At 33.9% G+C, this 10,589-nt stretch overlaps 1 protein-coding gene across 1 annotated transcript in view; it reads left to right on the forward strand.

The window, feature by feature from the left end:
* Positions 1 to 10,589, forward strand: part of CNST (consortin, connexin sorting protein) — a 107,078-nt gene that overhangs the window by 61,796 nt on the left and 34,693 nt on the right. Inside the window, exons 3-7 of the mRNA XM_007955715.2 lie at positions 4,056 to 4,086; positions 6,132 to 6,218; positions 6,637 to 6,751; positions 9,279 to 9,300; positions 9,496 to 9,583. Coding sequence (XP_007953906.1) covers positions 4,056 to 4,086; positions 6,132 to 6,218; positions 6,637 to 6,751; positions 9,279 to 9,300; positions 9,496 to 9,583 — 343 coding nt within the window. The remainder of the gene's footprint in view (positions 1 to 4,055; positions 4,087 to 6,131; positions 6,219 to 6,636; positions 6,752 to 9,278; positions 9,301 to 9,495; positions 9,584 to 10,589) is intronic.

The raw sequence follows: 10,589 nt of genomic DNA on the forward strand, positions 1-10,589 counted from the left end.
TCAAGTGGAATTGGGATATGTTTCTTTGAAATTAATTTTTGGGTCTTAGAAAGCAGATTATGTCCCCCTATCCAAAAAAAAAAAAAAAAAAAAAAAACAAAAGAATTGGCTTTCTTCATTACTTTTTTTTTTTTTTTTTTTTTTTTAATCACTTTCCTATTTGAATGTATTGAGAGACAGACAATGTGTGGAGTGTTTAGAGTTGTATGAATGATACATAGAAAACTGTACCTGTCTCTTAAAAAAAAAAAAAAAAAAAACACTCCAGGAAAGGGCAAATAATCACAGTTTACAACATAGCTTGGTTCATACTAAGGTATTGATCTAACCATTACTACAATATAACAGTATTGGCAAAGGGAGTCTGAGAGAGTGTGTGCGTTTGTAGGGCTGGGATGGGAAAGGAGGAAAGGACTCAATCATCATCATCTTAAAGGAAAAAAATCAACAAATGGCTAATATTTATATATACTCAAAAAACCTACCATCATGGAGCTGATTCCAACTCATAGTTATCCCCTTTGGGTTTCTGAGGTGGTAAATCTTTATGGAATTAGATTGCCTAGTCTTCCTTCTGTGCGGTGGCTGGTGGGTTTGAACCACCAACCTTGTGGTTAGCAGTCAGTTGCCTTAGGCACTGCACCACCAGAGTTCCTTAATATTTAGATATAGAGGGTGAGGAAAAAAGGTAAATCAAAGACAAGTATGTTTTCTTAAGGAAAGGGAATAGGGCAAGGGGGCAGGGGCTGCTGTTTTCCTTTTAGACCTTATAGAACTATTTGACTTCTTAAAATTATGCATGATTCCTGTGGCTTCCAGCCAAACAATCCACAGGCATATGAGATGAATATTTACATCAGGTGGATACACTCCTTGGGGTAATCAGTGATGGGAGAACTGAAGGGCAGTGTTTACACAGGGAGATGGCAGGGTAGGAGTGCATGGGAGGGAAAATGTTACTACAGGGAGGAAGCGGAAAGAGAGTTATTATATTGTAGGGAAATGCAGTCATTGTCTCGAGACAAAATGTGTATGAGCTGCTGTATAAATTTGCTCTGTAAACTTTCATACAAATCACAATAAAAATTTTAAAAAAGAAAAAAAAAAAACTATGCATGATCTTGCCAAAAATAAAATAGTTCCAGTATCAGGTAAGAAAAGCATCTTGGTTAAGTGGTAAGAGTGGACATGGAGAGCGCTGAATATGACATCTGCAACAAGAAGAATCTCTAGGATTAGATTGCAGGAAGTGGGGAAGGAGAAGTCAGAGATGATTCTAGGAGATCTACTTTGGTATAATGGTAGTGCCATTGGCAGAGAGAAGGGATTAGAGAGGGAAAATTAATTTGGGGAAAGTTACAATTTTTAAAATGATATTCTATTGATAAATATGTGCTGATGTCCACTGGAAATATGACTGCAGTTACTTTGGTTATATACATATATTGTTAGCTTTTAGAAATTTGTAAGATTCCACTTAAAAATCCTTCTTAGTTATGAGTAATCTTTCACACTTTAATTTATTTAATATGAGTGCAGGATATCTTTAAGCTATGAATTACTAGCGAAGTCATACACTTGTTGGCTTTTCATATGGGATACTGAAACTGTTGTCTGACTCAGGCAAGAAATGGATTCACTGATTCTTGAAGCCACTCTATGAGAATATGACCAAAAGACATTATCCTTTTTTTCCTTGTGAATAAAAAAAAACCCAAAACGAGGGTAACTTTAAATCCATTGCCTTCCCATGCTCGTTTTCAGCTTCCTTCGTTACACAATTCTACTCTACATCTTGCACTTCTGGGTCAGACTTTAATTCATACTGTTTCGAGCACTTACTACTATGTGTACTATGCTAGGTAACAGCTTTTCAACAGCCTTGCCTCATGCAGTTGTAGGTGTTGTCCCTGTTTTACAGATAAGGAAACTGAGCCTTGAGAAGGTGAAATGATAAATCCAAGATCACATGGCCAGAAAGTGGCAGAGCTTGTACTAGAACATAGGTCACTTATCTCCAAACCCCACATTCTTTCTGCTCAACCAAAGTGCCTCTCAGTTTTAGGCATTTGGGACATCAGAAAAACAAACAAACGAAAAACACATCTTCTTTTGCCCTGTTGCACTTGTTAGGGGTTGGTTTTTATAGGAAATATTCTATATTTATTTTTCAAGTTACCCTTTAACCTGGAAACACCTTTTACTTTTGAGATATTGGGCTTTATGTTATTGGAACTGCCACAGAAACCTGAATGCTAATTTAAAGTTCTGTCTCTGTACGGCCAGGAACTCTGCTACATAATAGACGTAGATCCTAGTAAGACATCTTAAATGAAAACTCTATAAATAAGGGTGTCATTGATGCATGTTTGCAAAAAGGCAAGTAAAATAGCTTTGAAGAAGCAGATATTTTATTTTAATGGACAACCTTGAACTATATCTCAACCCATGTATACAAGGGAAACACTGTGCATGGCCATAGTTTTTTCACTGGAAATTCATAGATAGAAAGTTGTCATTGATTTTTCATTAGGTAGAACCTAGTGATGTGCTGGAACCTGCAGTTCTGGCTCTTGAGGGGTGTGTTCAATGATGATGAGCATGTGGGAGCTTGACACTGGCCCTGATGGGAGTATTGACACTGTAAAAGTGAGTAAACACTACATATTAAGTCTTTCCCCAGAGCTGACTGTTAAAACATTCATTAACATACCATTGGCTGAACCATATGAAATTCTTCTTTTATAGGCTAAAAAAAAAAAAATGGGATTGAATATTAGCAAGTTGATTTGGTTCAAATTAATACTATTATAACATTATTACATCAATGAGCTGTTAAAAGAAAAATAGAATCTTGACAATTAATTTCCCCCTTGCAAAGTCCTCAGGATGCAAAATAAGTGGAATCAAATTTTAGATTAAACTGAAAATTTACAGAGAAGTGATTGAGCCCAGTCATCTATATTGTGTATAGAGAAATATGTTCAATCTATAGAATGTATCTTAAGCTATGCAAATATTTTCCCTTAAAGGATACTGTCTCTACCAACATGAGGGATTTGGAAAAAAAACATTCCTATGATACTTTATTGTTTCCTTTTTATTGCTAGTTTGTAAGTTCAACAAGTACTTTATTGTTTATTGGTCTTTGCATTGGCAGCTTCCTGGAAAATGGCAACAGTGGTCTATAAATGGAATATAAATATTCATTAAAGATCTAGTAACAATCAATGGGAACTGTTTTAAAATGTAAAGTGAAATATCTAAATATGACAACAGTCAGTATATACAAATATTTTTCAGTGAATACTTTTAGTTTTGCTGGCCCATTCAGAAACGTTATATCTAAATAAAAGTTCCCAAACTATTTAGAACCAAGGGATTCTTCAATCTGAAGGTGCCTTAGAGTTAATCTGGTTAAGTGACAAGCCTCGACTGGTACCCGATCCTGCGTCCCTGGACTTCTCATCTAGTGTGTGTTAGAGTGTGTGACATTTATGACTTTGTTCATGTTCCACACGTCATCACTCAACAGTTGGCTGACTTTTTCTTAAATATTAAAACAGAACCAAAAAGTCAATATATCCCATGAGGTCTCTAGCAAGTAATTAAGTAGAAATGAAAGTGGATAAATAGAAATAAAGTGAGTAAATAGAGAGTAATAAAATAAGAATGAATGGTTTTAAGGTCTCATGCGATGTAACATATTTCAGCTTTTGAATTTATAATGAAGTCATTTTTTCACTTGTGTTACACCTGTATAAGCCTCTGTCTCATTTTCCTCATTCTGTAGAGCTCTTACTTCTAAACTCTAATGAGTCAGTGGTGTTTGCTTTGACTTGCAATAGAATGTCTACATTTGTCTTGCTTGAGATAAGTGGTTTCAGAATTATGTCCTGTTATAGTCACATTTGTTTTGAAGTAGTAACATAGTTAAGAGTTTTCATAGTTTTGATATTAAAAACTTTCAGGATTTCAAGGTCCTGATTTCTTTCAAATGTCTTTTCATCCAAATGTTAATTGAATTTTCCTTTGGTTTTGTTTGTTTTTAACAGATAGCAGAATCATATTTCCAGGAGGAAGACTGTATCCTTTTCTTAATTCAACAAGAAATTAATAGAACTCGAAGGAAACTATCTTTTTTTTTTTTTACTTGATGTATACTTTGCATATAATAAAATGTACAGATCATAAGGATTCCATGGGTTTTGATAGTTATACCCACGCATGCAACCACCACTCAAAACAAGATGTAGGAAATTTCTGTTCCAGAAAATTCCCTAGACCTGCCCAAATTTGACCTTCCATTAAAAAAAAAAAAAAAAAAAAAAAAGCTGTAATTTTTTGGTGGGGAGGGGCAGGGAGCAGGAGAAGAAGGCACCAAAAAAAAAAACAAAACCAAAGTTGATCCGACTCATAGCGACCCCTCCTTGGGTTTCCGAGGCGGTATCACTACAGAAATAGATTGCCCCTCCAGCCTTCTGGTTAGCAGTCAGTAGGCACTACTCCACCAGAGCTCCTTGGAGAAGGCATGTGCTGCTGAAAATAAAACAAAAGTAAAATACCTATTGCATTTTCTTTCTTTTAAATTAAACAGAAGGACAAATCAAGTAATATTCATGTCAAGTGTATTACACATAGTAAATCTATGATTGTCTTATAACAGCTATGTACCTGCAAAAGGAATATTGACTTCTTCTCTATTACTAATCAGTCTAAATGTGTCAAGTGATGTTAACTTTTGTTGGGGGAAGACTTCCCTCACTTTTCTGCGGGGAAGGGAGATAGCCAAGTTTATACTCTATGGAAATAATGTGTTATCAGCACCTATTTTCCCTATAGTGGTTTGCTTCTCCTCCTAACCTTGTTGACTTTCCCCCACATCTCTGACCAGAGAGTTGGGAGGGGTAAGCAGTGACTGTTCTGAACCCTGCAAGAAAACTGTCCGATACCCTCACATAATGGCAGTTTATTACTTAATATGTTAGAAACCTACTACAGACCAGCAGTATCAGCTTCCTTGGGAACATGTTAGAAATGCAAATCCATGAGTCCCACCCCAGACAAATCAGAATTTCTGGGAATCAGACCCAGGAATCTGTACTTGAACAAGTTTTTCAGATAAAATTTGAGAACTGCTGGTTGGTATACTTTATGTCACTGGCAAAGGAAAAGGCAATCATCCCTGTTTCTTGCTGGCCCTTCTTATGATCCTTGGAATATCTTTAAGACAACAAAGCAGAAAGAGAACTGAACCTGACTGATCATGGGAAGGAGAAAAAGCCTAAGCAGTGAGTTTTTCTCATCCTTCTTTCTCAATCAACTTTTAGAACACTGCTCAAGGGCAGGTAGGCAGTTGAACAGTTTGTCACATCCTGGTAAAATACAAGTAGATATGCCACAGATAAGACAGAAGTTAACAAGCTTATCTAGAAAAAAAGTGGATTTACATGACAATTATAAAAATTATGGCAAGTTAACTAAGTTTTGTCAAAAGATCCATGTAATATTTTGCTTTGTCATTGTTTAGACATTTGATTCTTTGGTCTTGTGGGAAATAAATAAATAAATTACTGGATCAAGGTGATTTGAACCTGGAAACAAACACTTGACTGGAGGTAACAGTTGCTCAGCAAAAGGTAACTTAAGGAGAGAAATGAAAAAAGAAGCACTTAAACTCCGTGATTCCGAGTAAATTACTTTTAATTGACCCTGCTAGAATTATATTAGCTAGTAGGCATTCCTTGCTCGGAAGGAAGGTTGGGCAATCTGCTACCGTAGTGATACTGCCTCAGCAACCCAAGGAGGGGTCGCTATGAGTCAGGGCCAACTCAACTGCACACAACAACAACAACAACAACAACAGACATTCCTTGAGGATGAAAACCTTCTTTTAGTATCTACTGTTTAATGATGGTAGAACCCAATAGCTACTACATGTTATGCTGTATTAAAATATACTTACTTCAAAGCCAAGAAGCATTACTTTACATATGTTTAAATTTAAAAATATTTAGAGTCCTCTCATTTTTCTGGCAAGCTGCAACTTTCTTAATAGAACATTCCTCTTGAGATATGGGGCTAAAATGTAAAAAGTCTGGATTTCTGTTTTCCTCAAATTTCCTATTCAGATGAGAAAGCCATGAAATTCATTCAGCTTGAACGATTATATCATGAGCAATTGCTTGCAAATCTCTCTGCCATTCAAGAACAGTGGGGTGAGTACAAACTAATGTACACTGTGGCATTATCAGTAATCTAACAAGTTGCTATCTAGAATGTTAACATACTTGACCTATTTTGTAAGTTAAGAAGGAGATGTTTCCACAGTTAGTTACAAAGAAACATTACCACAATACTGTTATTGTGAGATTTTTTTCCTAATGTTAATGAAAATAAAAGAATGCTTGTAGTTATTTTCATTTTTTCTGATCAATTTGCATGCCCTACTGGCTAATTTAGTCTCTGGGATATTAATTTCAAAAAGTAATCACTTAGCTATTTCAGTGTTAACTTTTGGGTTGTTTGAGAGGATAATTGTGTATAATAATCTTTATGAGTGGTGCCACTCAACTATTTTTTCCTTCCTAAATATGTTTTGTAAGAGCCAGTGACTAATAAATGTTTTGAATTTAGAAACAAAGTGGAAAACTGTACAACTGCATACAGTTACGTCTCAGAGGAATTCAGAAAAAGGATTTAATGCTGAAGATTTTGAATGGCTTACTGAATTTTGCACAACACATCAAGAGTAAGTATATCAGCATTTCATTAGAATGAGGAGGGGTAAAATATTGAAGAAGCATTGTTTCTGTGAACTGCTGTATAGAAAATAAATTTGCTCTGTAAACTTTCACCCCAATCACAATAAAAATTTAAAAAACAAAAAAAGAACCAGCATTGTTAGCGTGTAGTATTTGAAATGCAAGGTTCATTTCATTACTAAATAATGTTTTCAGTTAGAGTTAGAATAAAATACTAGGCTTTTATCACATTTTTTACTCTCAACTCAGTAAAAGGTCAGTTTTACATAGGCTCAAAGAACCCTTCTGATTAGACATTTTAAAGTACAACTCTTCTAATTTTTATCTCTTTTTGGTTAAAAGATGAGGCAATTTAGATCAACTAAATTACATATTAGGAGCTCTGATAGCATAGTGCCTAAGGCACTTGACTGCTAACCAGAAGGCTGGCCATTCAAACCCACTAGCCACTCCTCAGAAGGAAGGTTGGAAACCTTTCCACCTCGGAAACCCAAGGAGGGGTCACTATGAATCGGGTCTGACTCCAGGGCACTTAACAACAACAAAAGCAAGTTATGTATTAGGATAATTTATTCAATTTGGCTTGCCAGTGTTTGTAAGTTGTAGTACAAACAGCATTTTTAGTGGTAGTTTAATGCTGGACAGCAAATATAATGAAATATAATGCTTATCCAGAATGCTGCAAAAGTAAAAGTACATTTACCAGATAATTTTAAATTGTCTTTTATTGAATTATATTTTTAAAACTAAATTATAGAAATAATATAGCATTTTAGTCATTTTTTTAAAAAAAATCTTTATTTGCTGACCCACAGTTTTGAAGGTAAGGAAGCATGATTGTGATTAAACTAGTTCAGATTTGTAGAAGTTAGAACATGAATCCTTGACACAGAAGCTGAAAAACTTCCCATTCTATTGATAAATTTTTCTTCTTTTGTCTCAGAATCAGAAAAAGTAAGCTAAAGCTCTATTTGTCAATAATGAAACAGTGCCAAGTAATTATTGCTTAGGTCATGCAGCAGATATAGAACTTGCTTTTGGATCTGGTTGTTCTGGAGACCAGCCTTTGAAGAATGTGTGTTCAGAGATGGATTCTCATTCAACTTTTATGATGACGAATTTCTTAATCAGTTTGAAACTTGGAAGCAATATTACCAGGGGTTCTGAATTATAACTTAAAACTTTAAACAGATTTTGAAATAATCTGTGAAAGCTTGTTATTTAAAATAGTGATTTTTTACATATTAAATAGGTTGTGTTTCAACCTTAGAGTTTTAGAATAATGGCATCTTTTAAAATGAATAAACGTAATTTTCTTAATTTCAAAACGCTCAATATTAGACACTACCACCCCCATGGAACTAATAGCTTATTAATGTGTTACAAATGTTTTTCTCATTCGATAAACAAATATTTATTCAAGATAATATGCACATGGCATTTTTAGGCTTTAAAATTTAGATAATTCCTACAAATTATGGCAAACTTTTTTCAATATTTAAAAATATTTTTTAGAATTGTATATGTAGAAATTGTTAAATTGGTTTGTGTTCTGTTGTGTGTATTGCAACAACAAAAATATATTTAAAGAAAATATATTTTTACGTTAAAACATACGTACAATAAAATGAGCAAACTTGGTGAAGTTTTACACATACATGTGTGTGTGTATGTGTGTGTGTGTAACTGCCATTCTGATCAAGATACAGAACATTTCTAGCCTTTCCAGAGGCTCTCATTCATGTACCAAGTCAGTACCCACCTTCCAAGGTAACCATGCTCTGAGTTCTGTAACAATATATTTGTCTGTTATGTAATTTCATATACATGGAATCACACAGCATGTAGATTTTTATTTCATATTGTGTTTGTGTTACATGTTGTTGCATGTAACCATAGTTCTGTTTTATTGCTGTGTAGATTCATCATATGATATACAGAAGTTTATTCAGTCTGTTATTAATGTATATTTAGGTTGTGTCCAGTTTTTCAGTATTTGATCAAAGTGGCTGAGCATTTTTTTGCATGCCTTTAGGTGGATGTATGCATTCTGCTGCCTTGAGTATTCTCTAAAATTAATTACTTAAAAATTATCTTTTTCGTTACCTGTTTGCATGATTAATTCTAATAAAATTATCTCTCACCATAATCTATTTTAGACTATAATGACATACATTTAAATGAAAAAATAATATATAAAAAATATTTTATAGATACATTATGAACAGAAGGTTAGCATTGTTTTATTTGTCTGGATTTTAGCATTTGGAGTTTCTCTGGGGGTTTTCAATAGTAATTGGCTAGCTAAGGAAATTAACACATGATATAGCCACCCTTTGAGCTGTGTAAACCAGTGGTAATGTTTCAGCAGTGGAAATGTTCTGTGCTAATATTAGAATCCAGAGAAGTTTTTTTTTTTTTCTTTTTTAAAGCCATTTCAGTGACATTTGTTTGGAAGCATATTGCTGCTATAACTTTTTTTTTAATTCTTTTTTTTCCTCCCTTTTTCTACAGCCCTCTTTTATCCAAACATAAGGTAAGAGATTGTTTCTTTAAAAATTTTTATAGGAAAAATGTTAGTGTTTTATGGCTATTATATGGACTGTTTTAAAAAATAATTAAACCTTTATAAATTTATTTCTAGCTTTCTAACTTAATGCAATAGTTTACAAAAAAGAAAAAGAAAAAGATTTCTTTGTTGTTACTTGCCATTTTGTTTTTAACTTTTTAGATAGCAGCTGTAGAAAAGTCCCTCAGAAGAAAGTGCTTTATGCAGTTAATAGTTTCTGAAGATCCAGAAGAGCGTGTCAAAGAGTCAGGTATGTATTTAAGTTAAGACAGGGAGAATATGGAAGATGCCAGCCTCTTCTGATATTTTACAAATGTTAACATCTGAATTGCTGTGAAGGATTTTTTTTCCATTTACATTTTTAGACATACACGTCTTCTAGCAAAATAATAAAACAAGATTTTTTATGTTGTATAACTTCATTTTTAGATGTCTAGTAGTAGAGATTATAAAATCTAAATCCTTATAAAGTATATAATTATTTCCATTCATTAGTTATATGTATTAACAGAATTTGCAAATACTATATAAAAATGATGTAAAATTGGATTTGTTTTGATGTATTCAGACATATATTTCTGTTTAAAACCAAACAATTATTGTATTGACTTTACCATAAAATTGTTCTGTACATCTAGATATTTAAAAAGCTCTATATTTTGATAGAAGGAGCTCTGGTGGTGTAGTGGTTAAGGCATTTGGCTGTTAGCTGAAAGGTCAGTGGTTCGAACCCATCAGCTGCTCTGCAGAAGAAAGATGAGGCAGTTTGCTTCCATAAAGATTTACAGCCTTGGAAACCCAGTGGATTTTGCTGAGTCAGAATCGACTTGATGGTAATGAGCTTGGAGTTTATATTTAGATAGAGAACCCTTGGTGGCACAGTCGTTAAAGCACTTGGCTGCCAACCCAAAGGTCAGCAATTCAAACCCACCAGCCATTCCATATGAGAAAGATGTGGCAGTCTGCTTCCATAAAGATTAGAGCCTTGGAAACTCTATGGAGCACTTCTACTCTGTGCTATAGGGTCACTATGAGTCAGACTCGACAGCAGTGGATTTGATTATTTTTATATATTTTGTTAATTTATCTGTAGCAATTTATTCTCTTCCCTTTTTTTGTTGACTATCATCTGATGTGCTTTAATTTGCATATATACATTTCCAATACATTTTTTATATATTTTATACTACTTCATGCCTTATGTAAAGAGTTAAAGACTTTTGAACATTTTTGTTGATGTTGTTGTTAATATGTGG

This window comes from Orycteropus afer, unplaced genomic scaffold (genome assembly GCF_000298275.1).
Source record: "Orycteropus afer afer isolate SDZICR_OR568_19922 unplaced genomic scaffold, OryAfe1.0 scaffold00533, whole genome shotgun sequence".
NCBI lineage: Eukaryota > Metazoa > Chordata > Mammalia > Tubulidentata > Orycteropodidae > Orycteropus > Orycteropus afer.